Source organism: Narcine bancroftii, chromosome 5 (genome assembly GCF_036971445.1).
Source record: "Narcine bancroftii isolate sNarBan1 chromosome 5, sNarBan1.hap1, whole genome shotgun sequence".
In the NCBI taxonomy this organism is placed as follows: domain Eukaryota; kingdom Metazoa; phylum Chordata; class Chondrichthyes; order Torpediniformes; family Narcinidae; genus Narcine; species Narcine bancroftii.
Genome location: NC_091473.1, coordinates 79202854 through 79224705, shown reverse-complemented (window position 1 = coordinate 79224705; position 21852 = coordinate 79202854). Strand labels below are relative to the sequence as shown.

General features: G+C 44.4%; 1 protein-coding gene across 8 annotated transcripts in view; it reads right to left on the bottom strand.

Moving 5' to 3' along the window:
* wdr47a (WD repeat domain 47a) overlaps window positions 1–21852 on the bottom strand; it is an 89806-nt gene that overhangs the window by 21397 nt on the left and 46557 nt on the right. For all 8 annotated transcript variants that reach the window (XM_069937963.1, XM_069937960.1, XM_069937956.1 and 5 more), the window contains 4 exons: window positions 12612–12695; window positions 11358–11442; window positions 9513–10315; window positions 6970–7102 (listed from right to left, as the gene is read on the bottom strand). In XM_069937963.1, the coding sequence (XP_069794064.1) occupies window positions 6970–7102; window positions 9513–10315; window positions 11358–11442; window positions 12612–12695 (1105 nt within the window). The remainder of the gene's footprint in view (window positions 1–6969; window positions 7103–9512; window positions 10316–11357; window positions 11443–12611; window positions 12696–21852) is intronic.

Genomic DNA, 21852 nt, shown 5'->3' with positions numbered 1-21852 from the left:
GCTCATATTTATGATCAAGAATTCAGACATATCTTTCTGACTTGGTCACCTTCTGATAAGAAACCAGAAAGGTATTTATAACTAGAGCTCCTAACATCTGTTTCTTAAATAGCATCCTTTGGATAAATAAAAATCAACAAATTCCAGATTAAACAACAAAAATAGAAAGCCTATATTCAAAAAGTGCCTTGCATTTCTAATTCAAGCATAGTTTTTTTGGTCAAAATATGGAATATGATTCCCAAACATTGTGCATTTAATAATTAAAAAATGGAAATGTTGCAACATTTCTTTTACATCACCTTGTTTGAACATGATAACAGATCAAGATTAAAATTCAAATTCATTTAAAAAGTTCAGCTCGTTGCACTATTACTTAATCTACCCCCAAGATGCAAATATGGAGTACTGTCATGTAATAGTGCAAAAACTATACAAATGCTGTTTCCGAGGCAGAGTCCAAGGAGACAATGTAACAGACTTGTGAAAATAATTAGTTTATCATTTTTGTGGTCATCTCTCATTCAAAATAAATGTTTTGTAGCCGCAGCTACACTGCTACTGAAAGAACACACAGCCAGAAGGGTTGAGCTCAGTGAGCAGAACTGATTTATTGCAGGCTGCTGGGCTGGACTTATACTCCCAGCCTGGATCTGGCTGAGAACCGCGTTGGGGGGGAGGCGCTGACAACACCCGGGCGTAACGTGGTCCCCCAGCGTGGGCTTCTGAGCCTTGTGCTGAGAAGAAGGGGAGACCCCCGACGGTGCCATTTTGGCCGGCTGACCCGCCACGTGGATTACAAGCAGGGCCAGTTCACCTGCCTAGTGGTGTGCCGCCATACAACACCCCCCCCCAGAACCGGCACCAATGTCCTTTTTAGCTGGGCAGTCTCGCTTATTGGGCTGGGCCACAATCAAAGGTGCGCTGGCTTCAGCCTGTCCACAGTAAACAGTTCCCGCCTGCCGCCAATGTCCAGCGTAAACGTAGACCCTGAATGCTGGACAACCTTGTACGCCCCCTCGTAAGGTCTCTGAAGAGGTGCCACGAGCAGGCCCTGCCGAATAAAGACATACTCTGTGGAAAGCAGCTCGCTGGGGACATGAGATGGCTGTGTGCTGTGTCTGGGTGGTGGTGGGGGTGCGAAGGAGTCCAAGCGGGCCAGGAGGTGGGGAAGCAGCTCATGTGGCGACCGCTGGGGGTTATGAGGCGCATTGATGAACCCACCAGGAATAGCCAGTGGTGCTCCATAGACAGGTCAGCTGATGACGCCTGCAGATCCTCCTTGGGTGTGGAGCGGATGCCCAGGAGCATCCAAGGCAGTTCGTCATCCAAGTCGGGACCGCTGATGTGGGCCATAAGTGCCGACTTAAGGTGGCAGTGCACACACTCAACCAGCCCATTGGCCTGCAGGTGATAGGCCGTGGTGTGGTATAGCTCGATCCCAAACCTGTTGGCGAGCAGTGCCCAGAGTGCAGAGGTGAACTGGGTGCCCCGATCGCTGGTAAGGTGATTTGGAATGCTGAACCGGGTGACCCAACCGTGCAATAGCGCTCGGGAGCAGGAGTCCCTGGAGGCGTCTGGCATCGGGATTGCCTCGGGCCAACGAGTGGTGTGGACCACCACCGTGAACAGGTAACGGTTGCCCCAGGAAATGGGTAAGGGCCCAACTACATCCATGTGAATGTGGCTGAACCGTTCCCGGACATGCTCAAACTCTTGCACGGGTCCCCTGGTGTGCATGTGTACCTTGGGCATTTGGCAATGGATGCATGTTCTGGCCCAACCCGCGAACTGCTTCCGCAGCCTGTGCCAGACAAACCGTTCTGCCACCATCCGAACTGTGAACCTGATGGACGGGTGCGAAAGGTCGTGGAAGTGATGGAAGATTTGCCTGCACCACTGCTGGGGAACCACTGGCCGCAGGGAGCCCACGGAGACATCACACAGGACAGTGCTTCCGCCACTCAGAGTCAGTAGGTCTCGGAACCGCAGGCCCGTGATAGCAGTCCTGAAGGCTCGCATCTCCTTGTTGGACTTCTGGTCCCGGGTGAGCTGGTCGAAATCGAGGCTAGGAGTCAGCGCGCAGATGGCTGCTCACGAGAGTGCATCAGTGACCACGTTGTCCTTCCCAGACTTGTGCAGAATGTCGGTGGTAAACTCCGACATGAAGGAGAGGTGAAGCTGCTGGCAGGCTGACGAGGGGTCCTTTGCCATCACGAGTGCCTGGGTGGGGGGTTTATGGTCAGTGAAGATGGTAAAAGTCCTCCTCTCCAAGAAATAGTGGAAATACCGCAACGCCAGATACATTTCCAGGTCGAAGGCTCTATACTTGCGCTCTGGTGGGTGGAGAAGCCGGCTGAAGAATGCCAGTAGCCTCCATTGTCCGTTCACCTGCTGCTCCAGGACGGCGCCGATGGCTGTGACAGAGGCATCGATGGAGAGCGCCATATGCAGGTCGGTGTATGGGTGGGCGAGCATGGTGGTCTTCACGAGGGTGTCCTCAGTGGCCTCGAATGCACTGCAGGCCTCTGAGGTCCAGGTGAGCGTTTTGTGCTTGGCTGCGATTAGGGCGAATAGTGGCTGCATAATGCGCGCAGCTCCTGGGATGAATCGGTTGTAGAAGTTGACCATACCCGCAAACTCCTGGAGCCCCTTGAGATTGTCCGGATGCGAGAACTCCTTGATAGCGGCGACCTTCGTAGCTGCAGGTGTGGCTCCTTCGGCCGTGATGATATGGTCCAGGAACTACATGGACTCTTTCCCAAACTGGCACTTGGCCAGGTTGATGGTGAGGCCGAAGTCAGCCAGCTGGGAGAAGAGGGTGAGCAAGTGAGCCTTATGTTGAGCCCGAACCCTGCTGGCAACGAAGATGTCGTCTAAGTAAATCAAGACGAAATCCAGGTCCCTGCCCACTGAGTCCATGAGGCGCTGGAAGGTCTGAGCAGCATTCTTGAGCCTGAACGGCATGCAAAGGAATTCGAACAAGACGAAGGAGGTTGAATAAGAAGGTGATGGCTGTCTTGGGTATGTCCTCAGAATGCACCAGGATTTGATGATACCCATGCACTAGGTCAACCTTGGGGAAAACCCTCACACCATGCAGGTTGGCCGTAAAGTCCTGGATGTGAGGGATGGGGTAACGGTCAAGAACTGTTGCCTCGTTGAGGCGTCGATAGTCTCCGCAGGATCGCCAGCCACCGGAGGCTTTCGGGACCAGGTGAAGTGGCGAAGCCCAAGGGCTGTCAGACCACCGAATGATCCCCAACTCCAACAGGTGCGAAAACTTCTCCTTCGCCACCTGGAGCTTGTCAGGCGGGAGCCTTGTGCCTTGGCATGAACCGTTGGGCCTTGGGTGGGGATGTGGTGGAACACCCCATGGCGCGGTGAGGCAGCAGAGAACTGTGGCTTGAAGAGAGCTGGAAACTCGTCCAGGATTCGCTGGAACTCGTCTCTGGGCATGCTGATCGTGGTCATCTGCGGCTGCTCTGTGCAGGCGGCGATTGGCCTGGAAAGTACGGGCGTCCACCAGGCGCCTACCCTGAATGTCCATCAGAAGCCCATGGGAGAGGAGGAAGTCGGCACCCAGGATGGCAGTCGGAAGGGACAAGACGGTGAACCTCCACAAGAACTTTTGTCGGCCGATCTGGAAGTGGACTGTCTTGTCTCCATACGTCCTGATCTCTGTTGCATTGGCCACACGGAGGGGAGGTCCTCGAGGTCGGTTCCTAGACTTGATGGCCGTGGCTGGGATGACGCTGATCTGGGTCCCAGTGTCGATGAGGAACCGCCTGCCGCTGACTGAGTCCCGCAGGTAGAGGAGGCTGTGTCCTTGGCCAGCTTCCACAGCCATTTACAGCAGCTGACCTGCTCGTGTCCCTGGAACGAGCAGAGCTGACGACACTTCCGAGCCTTGGCTCCCCAGCGCTGGTGATAGAAGCAGAGGCCTGGAGCGTATGCCATGCCCATGGTTATGCTCTTGGTGCCCTTTGCAGGGGCCGGATGCTCTACCGCAGCACTAGGGGCGGGCTTGGTGTGGTCATGCCCATGCTTCGTGACCTGCTGGACTGCCGAGCCCTCCGGAAATCACTTGAGCCATAGCTCTTGGGCCTTCTAAGTAACCTTCCTTGGGTCGGTAAAGCTCTCTTGGGCCAGTAACGGCGAGATGTCCTCGGGCAGATGGTCGAGGAAAATGTGCTCGAAGAGTGGGCAGTTGGTGTGATCTCCCATGAGCGTGAGCATCTCGTCCATCAGCTCCACCGGGGACCTGTCCCCCAGGGAGTAGAGGTGCAGCATCCAAGCGGTACGCTGGCACCTGGATAGTCCGAGGGATCCGGTGAGCAATTGCTTGATGGTCTCGTATTCATTTTCGGCAGGTGGGTGCTGAATGAGGTGTAGCACTCGTTTGATGGTGGCCTGGTCCAGGGCGGCGACCACGAGGTAGAATTTGGTCATGTCGGATGAAATCTGGCGGAGGTGAAATTGAGCCTCCACGTGGCCGAACCAGGTCTCCGGCTCCTGATTCCAGGTTCGCTCATGATGGGTTCAAAGACGTTTGAACCAGTCGGGGTCACCAATTGTAGCAGCAACTACACTGTTACTGAAAGAACACACAACCAGACGAGTTGAGCTCAGTGAGCAGAACTGATTGATTGCAGGCTGCTGGGCTCGACTTATACTCCCAGCCTGGCTGGGGGGCGCTGACGTCACCCAGGCGTCATGTGGTCCCCCAGTGCGGACTTCTGAGCCCTGTGCTGAGAAGGGGAAACCCCAGACGGCGCCATTTTGGCTGGCTGCCCTGCGCATGGATTACTAGCGGGGCCGGTTCGCCTGCATAATGGTGTGCTGCCACAGTTTCATCTATTATCTATTACAAATGTGCTTTGTAGGGATCAAAGCCATTTTTCAATTAAATATGCTAACTTTTTCACAACTAGAGGTCATGGATTTAAGTTGAGAGGGGAAGGTTTAAAAGGGACAGAGACTGGTGCACAAATGGAAGAATTAGCTTAGGAAGTGAAAAGATAGGAACAATTACGCTGTAAAAAAACATATGGATGGGTTCATGTATTGGAAAGTTTGGAGAGATAGTGGCCAAATGCAGGCAAATAATACTTACTACAGAAGGGATTGTGACAGAGTATATAGATATGTTTTAGGGAAAATAATTGGGAAAGGTTTGTTAGAGTAGTTTACATACAAACACTTTAAAATAGATCTAATTTGAAACACTGGAGCTCTGCCCCATGCTAGACATTTCGCCTCCACGGTTTTTCAAGAGTGCTCAAGAGACTTCACTAATGGACTGTTGTTTACAAAAGGCAACAGATGAAAGAGCTTGTTGGAGCCGCATATTGTCTGGAGGAGAGCTTGTTGTTCTAGAGGGTCATGTGGTTTTGCAAGCAGAGAGAGTCAAACAGGCTTTGTCTTGGAAAGAGAGAAAGAGAGAGAAAGATCACTTGTACAGTGTTGCAGCCAGCAGCTGGGACTGGAACAGGAGAAGCTCGCAAGCTTGTAGAATGCCTCATTTTGGAAGATGTCCTGGTCAAAGCCCTTGTGGTTCATGAAAGAGGAGAGGACTACCTGTCTAATGTTTCACTTGGAATAAGAGAAACAAGAAGGAACTCTGTGGTGACCTGAAAGAAAGCTGTTATCATCTGGAGAAACCTGAAGGTGCAAGTTTCATCAGCAAGACACTGAAATGGCTGATTAAAAAGGAACAACAAATCTCTCTCTGGAAATTGACAAAAACCTTCCTGAGCAGTAACCATTTACCATTCAAGCACCAAAGCCTGGTGAACTTTATAAATGTTAAATTCTGTGCACAGTATAAGAATTGCCTGAATCCAGTGAACTTGGAGGAATGAGAAGTGAGATTGGACTGTGAACCAAATAACTTTTCTGAACTTACACACACATTACATACATGTGCTTAGAATTAGAAGGGGTTTAAGTTAGGTTAGTTAAGTCAATCGTGATAAGTTGAAGTGTGATTCTGTTTTCATGTTTAAAGATAATTAAAAGCAACTTTTGTTTAAGTAAGCATTTGTCTTGGTGAATATCTATTGCTGCTGGGTTTATGGGTCCTCTAGGCTCGTAACAGCACCTTGTTGGCTGAACAAGTTGACTCTATGAAGAATGTCAGTTCTGTGTGCTGTAACAAATTCTTCATTTCATTTTTGCTCCATTATTTGTTGTTATAAGAGGGAAATATAAATTTGCATAAATTGGATGAATTTGAAAACCGTATCAAATCCAAATTCTTAAACTAAGAAGCACAAGGAAAATCTTAAATACTGGTCTCCAGTCGAACATTTTACTTTGTATGTAATTAAGCCATTGAAAAGAACAATTTTATACTAACAGAAATCGGACACTTGGAAGAGCCTGTAATTTAATATTTAAACTTGATATTTCACAACTTCATCAACTGTGATAGATTAAAAAATAAAATTCTGCAGACAATAGAATTGATATTAAAGCAGAACATTGGAAAAACTTATATGATATGGAGAAAAAAGCACAATGGATGCGTCACAAATGATCTGAATCTAATAAAGCTTTCTGTGATGATCAAATATTTGAATCTGATTTTATTCAAATTTTAAAATTTACCCATAGCTCTCTTTTCAAAGGAACACTTTTCCACATATGCATCCCCTCCCAAACACAATTCTTTTAATTCCTACTGCATCTATTCCTTCCAATATGAAGTAGTTTTCAGGCATCTTGGTCCTCTGCTCACAGTACATCAATGAGACTAAAGCAACTTTGACTAAATATGATTAATCAACATCCCTCACCCATACTCTGCCAAACTTTTCCACCTTAATTTGTTCTGCAAATTATTGGATACTCCTGTGCAAGTGTAACCTTTCCAAATAAACAAATGGATCATGAACTTTGTAAATACAAAGTCAGATTTAAGATTGAAAACAAAATTCAAAGTTTTCAAATAAATTTAAAACTTACTTCATTCTTCTCCACTTTTGGGGTGATTGAATTTTGCGCTGTTTCTACTGAATTGCATAGGGATGCTTCATCCAGAGTTGAAGTTTCACCGGTATCAGTGGATTGCTGAACTCTTGGCACTGGGGAATCTGTCCTATTAAGACATGGTGGATTATGTGGCAAAAAAAGGCAAGAGTGGCTGATTGAGCAAAATAGTAGCCTCAAGGTAAAACAAATGATGACATAGAAATCATTTTTGAAACATTACTTGCATTTTCAAATCATAAGTGAACAAGGTGTCCAGAGTGTCCTGAATTTTGTAGTTAACTTGATGAAGCTCGCAGTTACATGCATAAATATGCAAGATGATGCCATTATTCAAATACAATGTTTCACAGCCAAATCAGTGAATTGATCATAATCATGCTTAAATGCCAAAAGGCTTATCGGTAACTATATAATACCTTGAAAATTTAATGCTTTTAGAATAAAATGCAAGATAATAGTGGTATGCTATGCCATAATTATTGCTGAACAGTTAAAAATCATTGATTGCCTTTGACTTCCGATTAATGCTGCATGACCTGCTGAGTTTCTCCAGAGAATTTTGGTAAATTATCACAGGGCAAAAATGGCAAGATTAGGGGATTCAAGGCTTACAGGGATATTGAGGATCTGGTCAGGAAAATGGGGGCATACATCAGGTACAGGCAGCTGGAAGCAAGCAAATCCCTTGACTAGTATAAATGATACAGGTGGGAACTTTTAAGAACATCTGGAAGGCAAAAGAGGGACACAAGATATCCTTGGCAGATGAGGAAAAAGAGAACCTTAAAAGATTCTACAAGCAGATTATGAGCAAAAGTGTAACTAGAGAAAGAATATGTTCCATTAATAATGAGAGTGGTTGTTTAATGTGTGGAGGCCAAAAAATATTTCTGGTCAGTGTTAACTGCGCAGGCAGTAACAGAAGCCAGGGACTTCAGAGAAATGAAAAATTATGTAACAGATTATGTCAATATTAAAAAAAAGAGGTGGTGTTGTATTATTGAGGTATATAAAGATGATAAATCCCAATATATTGCATTAAACAAGAAATTGCTGATACCCTAGCAGAGATATTTGTATTTTCCTTCGTCATGGGGAAGGTATCAGAACATTGGAGGGTAGCTGATATCGTGTCTATACTCAAGAACAACAAGACAGAAATGAGAGACTGGTGAGCCCAAAATGAGTAATGGGAAAGTTATGGAGAGGATGTTAAGAGGTAGGATCGATCTGCGTCTATTTGATTAGGTATAGTCATTGTGGCTTTTTGCATGGAAAAGTGAAAAAAGTGCCTCATGAATTTTAATTGAGGTTTTGGAAGAGATGACCAAGAAGACTGTTGAGGACAACTTGGACTTCAGCAAGGCTTTTGACAAGTTCTTCATCATAGACTGGATCAGTTGTGGTCAAATGGACTATCCAATTTGATACAAAAGTGGCTTGATAGAAGGGATCAGGGGTAGTAGTGGATGGTTGTTTTTCAGAATAGAAGCCTGTGATGAGTAGGGTGTCATGGGGATCGATGTTAGGTCATCTATACCACCAATTAGGTATGATGAATAAGTTTGCAGATAACACCAAAGATGGTGGCGTGGTAGACAGTGAAGAAAGTTGTTGAAGATTACAACAAGATCGAGATCAGCTGGGAAAGAAAACAAAGGAATGATAGATGAAATGCAACTCAGGCAAGGGTAAAATGCTTCTTTCTGGGAAGTTAAACCTGGGCAGGACTTGCACTGTATCTGACAGAGTCCTGGAGCGTGATGCAAAACAGAGACAAAGGGATACAAATATATAGTTTCCTGAAAATAGCAATAGACAAGGTGGTGAAGAAAGTGTATGGCTTGCTTTGGACATTGGTTGTGACAACAAGTACAATAGTTGGGATGCCAAGTTACAGCTTCACACCACCTTGGTGAAACTGCATCTAGAATATTGTGTGCAGTCTACGATATACTATAGAAAAAACGTGATTAAGTTGGAGAGGATGCAGAAAGATTTCACAAGTATGTTGCCAGGACTGAAGAGCTTAAGTTCTAATGAGACACAAAGTAAGCTGGGACTGTTTTCCTTGGAAGGGAAGAGGATACCTGTTTATAAAATCATGAGAGGCATAAATATGGTGGATGCTCACAGTCTTATTCATAGGGTTGGAGAGTTTAACTCAGGAGAAAATAGATTATAGTAAAGGAAAAGATTTACAGGGGACATGAAGGCAAGTTTTTCCACGTACAGGGTGGTGGGTATATGGATCAAGCTGCCAGATGAAATGGTGAAGGCGTATACAATTATATTTACTGTAAAAGACATTTGGAAAGGTTCATTGATAAGGGTTTAGAGGGATATGGTTCAAATTTAGGTCATGGGACTAGCTCAGAAACCACCTTGGAAGTTATGGATGAGTTGATCTGAAGGACTCATTTCTGTACTTGATAGCTCTTTGACAAACATATCACAATGCATAATTCCTTGTATCAAACAAATAATCGTTAGAATGAATACAAATGTCAACTAACCTTTCTGGTGACTCCTCATATATGCTGTGACAATCAGTGTTTTCCAACATGAGACTTCTGGAAAGATTTTGTGTGCCAGGATAATGAAAGTTTGCAAATGAATGAGACATTGGAGAACTTCTGTTTACTAAATCAGCATTGCGCTTCTCCTGACTAGTCAGTCCATAAGACAGGCCATCCAAAGCAGGGTTTAATGAACGTGACATGTATCCATCAGCAGACTGAGGGCGCCTCATTGGAGATGATGGATAAGGAGACAACTTATTAATTAGTGGTGTTAAAATATCAGAGTACGAAGATCTTGTAGGTTTCACAAGTTTGTCTGTATGTATATTCAAAACCTTTTGTTCAAAGGCACAAGAGAAAGTATTGGGTGACAAATTTTGAAGCCACGACAGAAGACTCAAATCAAGATCATCACACCCATTTCCACAGAGTAAATCAATTCCAAGCAGTACTTCACTTTCACTGATCTCTTCGCCAGTGGCTCTGCTCTGACAAAATTCTACACATGATTCATATAATAAACCTTTAATGATAAGTTGAAATAGTCTGTTATTGCTGGCTTTGAAACCAGCTTCACTTAGCTTTCTGTCAGCAGGAATGAACTCTGCCACCATAACACAGGCTTCGTCAAAGCACTGGACACGAGCCGTACTGGGGTTCCAATCCTTGAATTCTGCATGGTTTGTTAACCGAGGAAGGGTAAGCAATAAGCAGAGTTTGCTGTAGTCTTCCTTAGAGGGGCAATATTCCTCTAATGCATGGAGACACTTCACAGCCTCTTGCATTGTATACTCCAGCTGCAACAAAGCATGTTCCAGATATGGGAGACTTTTATTGTAAATGTATTTTAATACAAATTTAAATTCATATTAAAGCAATATACTTCTCAATAGAAAGTTATCCACAATTGGAAAATACTGAATACATTTATTAATATTCCAAATAAATGGTCTCTGGAAATTATGCTCTACAGATAGTACAGGCGCTCTGCTTTGCATGGAGTTAATTATCAAACTCATCAACTTGTCTTAAAGAACAATGCATTTGAAATAAATTTGGATTCCAGATTTGGAAGATCAAATGTAAGGGGAACATTTATTGTAAAGGGCAGGGCTTGTAAAATCATCGATGTATAGAAGGATCTCGAGGGTCATGTCCATTGCTCATTGAAAACAGCCACAAAGGTAGGATGGTAAAGAAAGCGTGTAGCATGCCTGGCTTCATCATGCATAAAACAAAGTCATGTGCAAGCTATACGAAACTTTGGTCAAGCTAGACTTGGAAGACTGAATGCAATTTTGGTTGCGAATTACAGGAAGGACGTGGAGGCCTTGGAAAGGGTACAGAAGAGGTTTACCTGGATGTTGCCTGTTTTAGAGGATTCAAGTTATGGGGAGAGATTGGACAAATTGGGTTGTCTTCTCTGGAGCATAGGAGGCTGAGGGGAGACCTGATAGAGGTTTATTATGTCATGAGAGACATTGATAGGGTAGACTCAGAATCTTTTCCCCCAGGGTAAAAATGTCACACACTGGAGGACATGCACTGAAAGTGACGTGTGGAAGCTTAAGAGAGATATGCAGGGCAAATAATTTACACAGATAGTAGGTGGATGAAATGGGTTGCCAGCTGTAGTGGTGGAAACAGATATAAGAGCAACATTGAAGAGGTTTCTGGATAGACACATAAATATGAAGGTGTGGGGGAAAGGATGCGTAAGCAGCAGTTTTAGTATGATTTGGACATGACGTTCAGCACAGACAAATGTGCCAAGGGGCCTGTTTCTGTGCTGTATTGTTCTAGGTTTAAAACAACAAACTGAATAGTTCAAGGACTTACATGTTGAGGTTCATCATCTGCTGACACTGCATTATTGACACACAAGGCCTCCAAAAACTTTTGTTTTAATATAATGTACCGGAACCTGGAAAAGCAGATCAACATGATCATATTCTTGAAGAAGGGTTTCCAGCCAAAAATGCTTCCTATCGATGCTGTCTAACCTGTGAACTCCTCCAGCACTTTGTGTGTTGTAAACATGATTAACTGATTTTATGCTCTTAACAAATTGGTTAAATATAAGTATTAGTACATTCTGATATCAACCCAATAAATGTTTGGGAATCAGAACACAAATAAGTCAACATATGGAATTAATAGGTAACCATTCTTTCACATGTTTTTTTAAAATAATCAAAATGAAAAAATGCAGATGCTAGAAATCTAAATGAAAAACAAAATGCTGAGAATACTCCTGATGGGTATGAATGAAACCCTTAATCTTTTTTCCCTTTCCTCAGATGCTGCATGACCTGTTAAGCACCTCTATTTTTATTTTACTTTTAAACAATGGCCTATAATGGCTACATTTCCAATATTAAATATTTAAAGTTGTGAAATACGCAGGTGCAAAGTTCAACTTGTAAATAAACTTCTTAACTTAATATTCAGTCAAATTGGTAGGATCATTCTCACATGATCCAAGGAATAAACTGGCAATTCATTTCCAAGACTGAAACTTCAGACACAACTAAAAATTACAGAAAAGCTACAAAATGGTCACCACATTGAATGTAATCAAGTAATTCAATCTAATTTTCTGTTCCAGCCATTTAAAAAAAAAACAGCAGTTCAAACATTTGGCACCTCATTCCAATTGTATCACAAAAGCACACATTTTAAATTTATCTTCATTATTTATTTTCACTGATGATATTTTTATTAAAAAAGGTGCAATTAATGTTTCAAAGAGGCTGTGAAGAGTAACCTACAGACATGTTTCACAAATAGCATTCACCCCAAACAAGAGAAAAGACACAAAAATATTAATATTGACAGAGGAGCCTACAACAGACGGGAGTCAAAAATTAATAGTGAAAAAAATTAAGTGCAATAACCTGACGAGAGTTAGACCACTTGGACATTGAGGGGCACATCAAAATGTACTTCCAGGGCTGACCACTGAGGTCAACCTTATGAGACCCAACCTGTGAAAATGAGTAAATTAATCCCACTTTTTGGGCTATCAGTGCCGAGTGAGTGAAGAATGATGCTACTGGGAAAGATAAAACAGTGGAGGGAAAAAAAGATCACCTTTTTCCATCAAATTTTTCCATGCATTCAAGAGGCTGAATGAACTGAAGTATTTCATCCCAATGGCCATCAAGCACCAGCTGCCTGCAAACAAAAATGATTAGTAAAAGTGAAATAATATTCTAATCGATTTCTAATGGTACAGATGCATATATTTTCATATGCATCTGAACCAATAACCCATGCAAAAATCACATGAACTATAATCTCTGCTATTTAACTTCTATTTCTGCACTTTAGCCAAAATGGCAGAAGAAGCATATATCTTTGCGGCATGGAAACAGGCCCTTTGGCACTTCTGGTTTGTGCCAAAGTAGAAAAAGAACTTATTATTTATTATTAATCCTGTACTTGAAATTTTAGCAATGTATAGTGATACTTGATCTGAGAGTTCAGAGCATTTGTCTAATGGGAACCTCAAATCCCCTTGACCAGGATGGTTCCAATTTTGATCTGTGTTGATAGTAGCTGCAATTCAATACAAATTGATATCAAAACCAAAGTGTGTAAAAAAAAAGACAGGTTTCAATAAGTCTCATGCATGCATGATTCAATAGCACTGCTTTTGTTGTAATGTGAAAAAGGTTAACATTTGCTCACTGTGCTAGCCACAGATAAACAGGGAGATAGGTGAGAGTTCAGTACAAATATCCGTATTGTGCTCAGTTAGTGGAAAGGACCACTGTAAATGAAACATTTCCCATCTCAAAAATAGTAACTATCTCTTCAATGAATGAAATGGGTATCAGGGCATCTCAAGTGAAAATGGGGCACCTGTATGTCTCAAAATCTTTAGAACGTCATTACATTGGACTATTTAAAACTTTTTCTTTTAAAAAAGCAAATTTTATTTTGTGCGTACTTGTAGATTTATTGACAGGTTTGTTCCATCAAGTTCAGCAGATATCTGAATTTGTGGGCAATGTCCCAAAATTGCATGGAAACTCTTGTGGCTCATTATATGATTGAATCCACTTCAACTTGCTTTTTACTGTGACTTTTTCAATTAAATTATGATACCAATAAAACAACAAGAACATGCAGTGACTAAAAATAAACTTGCATTTACAACAATCTTTCTACAGACAAAATACCTGACAACTGACATTCACTTCCATCAATCTGTTTAATTTATGTTAATACATCAGTACCAGAATTCTAATTTAAAGAGGGTGAAAAAGGACATGCAGAGTTACAGTGCGATATGGTGGTTTAGTACCTCACTGAAAATAACTTGACTGATAAAAACTAAGTAAACGCAAAGACATGCAGGGAACATGCAGTAAAATTATGTTAATCTGACAACCTGAGGACTTGGGCAGTGCCAGAAGAGCAGACTTTCTAGACATCGACTTTCACTGCTATGCACTATGCCTTACACTATAATGCATTTTAATTTGCTTTTTAAAAAACTATTTTAAAGTAGTGTTAGAAACTTTCCAATGAAATCAGAGTATAACTGAAGTATGAGAAACAAGGCTCTGGATTCTCCTGAATCATCAGGATTTCCAAACAACTGAATACTGAATAAGAGTTTCTATTTGGCATTTGAAACGAAGGCTGAAAGAATTATTGAGGTTTCTTTCCACCATCATACCATCTTTATGAAACATGAAAGTCTGCAGACGCTGTGATTGAAATAAAAGCACAGCAATGCTGGAGGATCTCAACAGGTCTCGCAGAGTCCATAGGAAGTAATATACAACTGATGTTTTTGGCCAGAGCACCTCTTTCAGGTATGTTTGAAGAACAACTCAGGGCCGAAACGTTGGTTATACATGGCCCTCCATAAGGTTTGGGACAAAGACACTTTTATTTCTTTATTTTCCCCTGTGCTCCACAGTTTTAAATTTCTAATCAAACAATTCACGTGATTAAAGTGCCCATTTCAGATTTTATTCAAGGTTATTTGTATACATTTTAGTTTGACCATGTAGAAATTACAGCACTTTTTATACATAGTTTCCTCATTATAGGGCACCATAATGATTAGGACATTTGGCTTCACAAGTGTTTGTGATTACCCAGGTATGTTTAATTGCTTCATTGATGCAGGTGTAAGAAAGCAAGGCTTGCCTCTATGCTTCTGATCACCTTTGGAATCTGTTGTTGCCATTTTTCAAAAGAAGAAACATAGTCATGCCAAAGAAAGTCAAATAATCTATTATGAGCCTGAAAATCAAGAATAAAACAGTAAGATACATTGCTAAATCCTTAGGATTACCAAAACTAACTGCTTGGAACATCACAAAGAAGAAAGAGCATACTGGTGAGCACAGTAATTGCAAAGAAACTAGTAGGCCAAGAAAGACCTCCATTGCTGATGACAAGAATTCTAATCATAATGAAGAAAAATTGCCAAATGCCTGACTGACAGATCAGAAACACTCTTCAGAAAGGAGGTGTGGATGTGTTAATGACTACTGTCTGCAGAAAACTTAATGAACAGAAATACAGTTAGTCACAGAATTAGGATGGCCAGATTACACTTTGCCAATAAATATTTAAAAGAGCCTGCAGAATTCTGTAAAAAGGTCTTGTGGACAGATGAGACCAAGATCAGTCTGTATCAGATTGGTGCCAAGACGTAAAGAAACTGCTCAAGAGCTAAAGCATTGTTGTGCGCTGTTGGACAGAACCAGACACACACAAGGTAAAGGCTGTACAACAGGCTTTAATCAACAAAGACCTCCACAGAGCCAGGCTGGCAGTTGCTGCAGTAACTCTGAATGAGACTTCGGAGGCCGGCGCAGGCTTATATCCTGGAGGGTGATTGACACCTGACTGGGCAGGGCTTGATCCATTCAGGGCGGCTGATTGACAGCCGGCCAGGTGTTGTCCTGTCCCCCTTACACTCCTGCAGGTACAGAGGTTGCCCCCTGCATTAGGCCGGCGGTACACTCCTGCAGGTACAGAGGTTGCCCCCTCTGGTAGGCCGGTGGTGTACCACCACATTCACCCCCTTCTTTAAAATTGTCCCGGGGTGGGGGGGGCAATAAAAAAGAATTGTACCCACTATACAAAAATACAATATTTACAGATTGAGACGATCCGGTGGCCGCCGGAGTCTCCGTGACCATCATAGGACTGGCTCCTGGTCACTGGTCGGAGGGGAAATGGGGGGGCTGGCGGCAGATGTCTGAGTGACTGGTGTGGTGCCGCGCAGAGGGGTGGCCGAGGGGGCCAGGGTTGAGGTGTGAGAGTCGTACTGGATGGGTGGGTGGGCAGGTTTGTCCCCCATGGCTGAAGTGGGCCCCTGGTGGTAAGGAAGTTCTATGTGCCCCATAGCCGCCTGGGGATGGGGGTGGATGCCCGGTCAGCGTCGTCCTGGGCTGAAGAATGCTGTGGAATGGTGGGTGCTCCTGCTAGTGCCAGATCCCTGGTTGAGACGGTGTCCTCCCAGCCACTGCTGAACCTAACGTAGGTGTAGTTGTGGTTTGCGGGTAGGAGAAAAACCTGCTCGATCAGGGGGTTCGGCCTTGTGTGTGCAAATACGTGCTCATGCAGGAACACTGATCCCGGGGTTGTGAGCCATGCTGGGAGGGATATTCCAGTCACCGACTTCCTTGTGAATGAGAACAGGCGTTCATGAGGGGGGCTCATTGGTAGCCGAACACAGAAGTGACCTAATGGCATGGAGTGCCTCGGGCACAATATTCAACAGCCCACTCTTTTGACTTGAGGGCCAGGAAGACTGCCTCCCAGACCACCCCATTTTTGCATTCTACTTGCCCATTGCCTCTTGGGTTATAACTAGTCGTGCGACTAGTCACGATGCCCCTCGCCGACAGGTACTGGCACAGCTCGTCATTCATAAAGCTAGACCCCCAGTCGCTGTAGATGAAAGCAGGGGGTAGCCAAACATGGTGAAAATCTGCTCCAGGGCCCTAATAAAGGTGGCCATGGAGGCAAGGGATAGCAAAAGAGAAGCGGGAGTACTCGTCAACTACCATGAGGAAGTAGACGCTTTCTGCCAGAAGCCGCCGCACCTCTGCCTCGATAAATTCTCTATCTGCGGCGCAATAGCGCCTACTTCTGGCGGCAATCAGCTTGCAGTCTGGCGTAAGGTGTGTGTAGAGCACCAGGGAGGTGATGCATAGTGTGGAGATGCCCCACGTTGGCTGGGGCTGGCAGGTCGGCGCGCTCTGTATCGTGAGTAGAGGTTGGTGGCCCCCGAAGGCAAGGTTGACGCTCTGCAGATGGCACTGGAAATCCAGGCCCAGGAGGACTGGGGTGCAGAGTTTTGGCATGAGTTGGGGCCCCTCCCATAGTTATATCGGCCGAGCAGCGCCCAAGGGTACCAACAGTCTTCTCCTTGGCGGCGAGGGCGATCGAGAAGGTGATGGGGTGGACTTTTAGTTTCAGAGAGTGGGCCATGCTTGGGTGAATGAAACTCTCAGTGCTGCCACTGTCGAACAGGCACTTTGTTACCTGCCCGTTGACTTACACATCCATCATAGAATGCCCGAGGTCGTGGGGGATATTCCTGGTCAGAGTGGTGGCAGCCAGGACCATCTCTGGGTTGGAGTTGTCACTCTCAGGTTGTGTGCAGCAATTAATGGCATCTGAAGGCATCGGTGGGGCGGCCTGGTTATCGCCCGTGTTGACCACGTTGTAGTCGGAGAGCCTCCATGTCAGCCTTTGCCGGGCCCAAGATGGCAGCGCCACGTGGGGGCCCGCGGCATGGCTGGCCTCCTTCCCCAGCCATGTCGTCACACCGGGGGAAGTGACATAATTGCGGCAGGTGGAAGTGGCGTCACACCGTGAGCCGAAAGTGACATCATTGTAGTTTTTGCTGAGCAGCGCTGGCAAGAGCGGGGACTGGTCTGGGTGCACAGGGCACACATGGCGATCGTCGCTGGCAGGGCCAGGCCAGATGCTGCACCGTCGAGGTCGGGGAAGGCAGAAGTGGTAGTGGGGACAATGGCGTCGCCTGGCACGCGCACGTGGAGGGGTTTGCAGGGAGGTCATAGAGGGCCGCTGAGCTGCCGTCTGGCTTTGAGAGGCACACTTTAGCAAAGTGGCCTTTCTTGCCACATCGGGAACAGTACTGATTCCTAGCCGAGCAGTTTCAGTGCGATAGTCAGTCTGACCCACATCAGAACCCACAGTACTTACAGGGGCACCGGGCACCCACTGTAGCGATGTTCTCTTCCCCAGCTTGGTCTAGGGCTGCAGCTGCAGTGTGAGGCGGCCATGAGGGAGTCTGAAATCGAAGGCTTTAATGTTCAGGGCTGCAGCGTCCAGGGTTCGGACCACTTCCACTGTCTTGGCCAGCTCGTAGATGCTATCATCCAGCAGCTTCTGCTGAATGGCCCTTGAGCATAGCACTTGGACTAAGGTGTCCCGGATCAGCCTCTTGGCCTCCTCTGAGCCAACTCTCGCAGGTGCCTCAGGTAAGACTCAGCCGTCTCCCTGGGTTGTTGAGCTTGGGTATTGAGGAGTTACCTTGCAAAGACCGCATTCATGCAGGGCTTGTACAAGGTCAAGAGTGTCCATTGCTTCTTTGTACTTGGAGCAGCCTTTGGTTGCCTGGAAACCGTGGGGACCGAGCTTTGATCAGAGTAGAACAAGCTTCATCCAATCTGAGTCCAGGATGCCGTCTGCGTGCACTTCGATGATTGCTTCAACTGTGTGCCTCCAGATCTGGGCTTCCAGGTGGCGTAGGTCGACTTCGAGGGTCCCTGCGCTCAGGAGTTTTTCCATAGCAGTCGTGGGTAAAAAGTCTTTGTTGATTAAATTGTGGTGTGCTGTTAGACAGAACCAGACACACACAATGTAAAGACTGTACAACAGGCTTTAATCAACAAAGACTTCCACAGAGCCAGGTTGGCTGTTGCTGCAGTAACTCTGATTGACATCCGACTGGGCAGGGCTTGATCCATTCAGATCAGCTGATTGACAGCCAGCCAGGTGTTGTCCTGTCCCCCTTACACTCCTGCAGGAACAGAGGTTGCCCCCTGCAGTAGGCTGGTGGTGTACCACCACAAGCATATCACCCCTTTTATGAAAAAGGTGGTGGGGGTGTTATAGCCTTGGCATGTCTGGCTGCCACAGGTACTAACACACTTATCTTCATTGATAATGTAACTGCTGATGACAGTAGCAAAATGAATTCTGAGGTGTATAGAAATACCTTATCTGCCTCCAAACTCATTAAATGGCGCTTCATCCTACAGCAAGATGATGATCCCAAACATACTACTAAAGCAACAAAGAAGTTTTTCAAAGTTAAAAAATGGAACATGTTTTAATGGCCAAGTCAGTTACCTGATCAAAATCCAATTGAGCAAGCCTTCCAGATGCTGAAGAGAAAACATAAGGGGACGAGCCCCTGAAACAAGCAGATGAGGATGGCTGCAGTAGAAGCCTGGCAGAGCATCAGCAGAAAAGATACTCAGCCATCTAATGATTTTTGTGAATCATAGACTTCAAGCAATCATTGCATGCAAGGGATATGCAACAAAGTACTAAACATGACTACTTTAATAGACATACCATCGTTATGTCCCAAATATTATGGTGCCCTGAAATGAGGGGACCGTGTATAAAGTGTTGTCATTTCTACATGGTCAAACAAAAACATATACAAATAACCTTGAATAAAATCTGCAATGTGCACTTTAAATACATGTGAATTGCTTAATTACAAATTTAAAACTGTGGAGCACAGGAGCAAATAAAGGAAAAAAAGCCTCTAATCCAAACATTTGAGAGCATTGTACATCTTTATAGACCACCCGGAGGGGACCGAGACCTAGAGGAGCAAATCTGTAGGGAGATAGTAGATATTTGTGATAAGCACAGGGTTGTAATTATGGGAGATTTTAATTTTCCACATATAGATTGGGAAACACATTCTGTGAAAGGAATGGATGGGTTAGAGTTTGTGAAATGTGTGCAAGATAGTTTTTTACAACAATATGTAGAGGTGCCGACCAGAGAAGGAGCAGTGTTAGATCTACTGTTGGCTAATGGGATGGGTCAAGTGACGGAGGTTAGTGTTGGCGAGCACTTCGGGTCCAGTGATCATAATGCCATCAGCTTCAATGTCATTATGGAAAGAGAGAAATCAGGGCCAAGGATTGAGGTTTTTGATTGGGGAAAAGCTAGATTTGAGGAGATGCGAAAGGACTTGCAGGGTGTGCATTGGGACAATTTGTTTTATGGGCAGGATGTAGTAGAGAGATGGAAGTCTTTTAAAGATCAGATTTTGAGAGTGCAAAAGCTTTATGTTCCTGTTAGGTTAAAAGGAGGGGCAAAAGGTTTGAGAGAGCCGTGGTTTTCAAGGAATATTGGAAACTTGGTTCGAAGAAAAAGGGAGGCATACATTAGATATAAGAAGCATGGAGTTAAGGAGATGTTTGAAAGATACATTGAATGTAAGAGGAATCTTAAGAGAGGAATTAGGAAAGCTAAAAGAAGGTACGAGAAAACTATGGCAAGCAGGGTGAAAACTAATCCAAAAGAGTTCTACAAATATGTTAATGGTAAGAGGAAAGCTAGAGACAAAATTGGTCCCTTAGAAAATCAGAGTGGAAAACTGTGTGTGGAACCTAGAGAAATGGGGGAGATATTGAACAGTTTCTTTTCTTCGGTATTCACTAAGGAGAAGGATATTGGGAGATGTGGGATAAAAAAAGCAAATTGGGTAAATATGGGGAATATAGAGATTACAAAAGGTGTATTTTTAAGGCTTTTGAAGAATATAAAGGTGGATAAGTCTCCGGGACCAGACGGGATCTTCCCCAGGACATTGAGAGAAGTGAAGGAGGAAATAGCAGAGGCTCTGGCGGTAATTTTTCAAATGTCATTAGATATGGGGATAGTGCCGGAGGATTGGCGCATTGCGCATGTGGTTCCGTTATTTAAAAAGGGTTCAAGGAGGAAGCCTGGCAACTATCGGCCTGTAAGTTTGACGTCTGTGGTAGGTAAATTAATGGAGAAAATTCTTAGAGATAGTACTTATAAACATCTGGATAGACAGGGTCTGATCAGGAGCACTCAACATGGATTTGTGGGAGGAAGGTCATGTTTGACCAATCTGATTGAATTTTTTGAAGAGGTGACTAGGAATGTGGATGAGGGTAGCGCAGTGGATGTTGTCTATATGGACTTCAGTAAGGCCTTCGATAAGGTACCACATGGAAGGTTAGTTAGGAAGGTGCAGTCTTTAGGTATAAATTTTGAGATAGTCAAATGGATTGAACATTGGCTGAAAGGGAGAGGCCAGAGAGTGGTAGTGGATAATTGTCTGTCAGGTTGGAGGCCGGTGACCAGTGGTGTGCCTCAAGGATCTGTATTGGGCCCATTGTTGTTCGTTATATACATTAATGATCTAGATGATGGGGTGGTGAATTGGATTAGTAAATATGCAGACGATACTAAGATAGGTGGAATAGTGGATAATGAAGAAGGTTTTCAAGGATTGCAGAGGGATTTGGGCTGCTTAGAAAAGTGGGCTGAAAAATGGCAGATGGAATTTAATGCTGATAAGTGTGAGGTGCTTCATTTTGGTAAGAAGAATCAGAATAGGACATATGTGGTAAATGGGAGAGCATTGAGAAATACAGAAGAGCAGAAAGATTTAGGAGTGACGGTACATCGTTCCCTGAAGGTAGAAACTCACGTGAATAGGGTGGTGAAGAAGGCTTTTAGTATGCTGGCCTTTATCAATCATTGCATGGAATATAGGAGTTGGGAGGTGATGTTGAGATTGTATAAGACGTTGGTGCGGCCTAATTTGGAGTTCTGTGTGCAGTTCTGGTCGCCTAATTATAGGAAGGATATAAACAGAGTGGAGAGAGTGCAGAGAAGGTTTACCAGAATGTTGCCTGGGTTTAAGCATCTGGAGTATGGGGAGAGATTGGACAGATTGGGTCTTTATTCTTTGGAGCGTAGAAGGTTGAGAGGGGATTTGATAGAAGTATTTAAGATTATGAAAGGGATAGACAGAATGGATGTGGATAGACTATTTCCGTTAAGAGGAGGAAAGTTTAAAACAAGAGGACATGAGTTAAGAATTAAGGGGCAGAGGTTTAGAGGTAACATGAGGGGGAACTTCTTTACTCAGAGAGTGGTAGCTGTGTGGAATGATCTTCCGGGAGAAATAGTGGCGGCGGAGTCAATTGTATTATTTAAGAAAAGGTTGGACAGGTATATGGATGAGAAGAAGATGGAGGGTTATGGGCATTGTGCAGGGAGTTGGGATTAGAAAGGGGTGTTTGGTTCGGTGCGGACT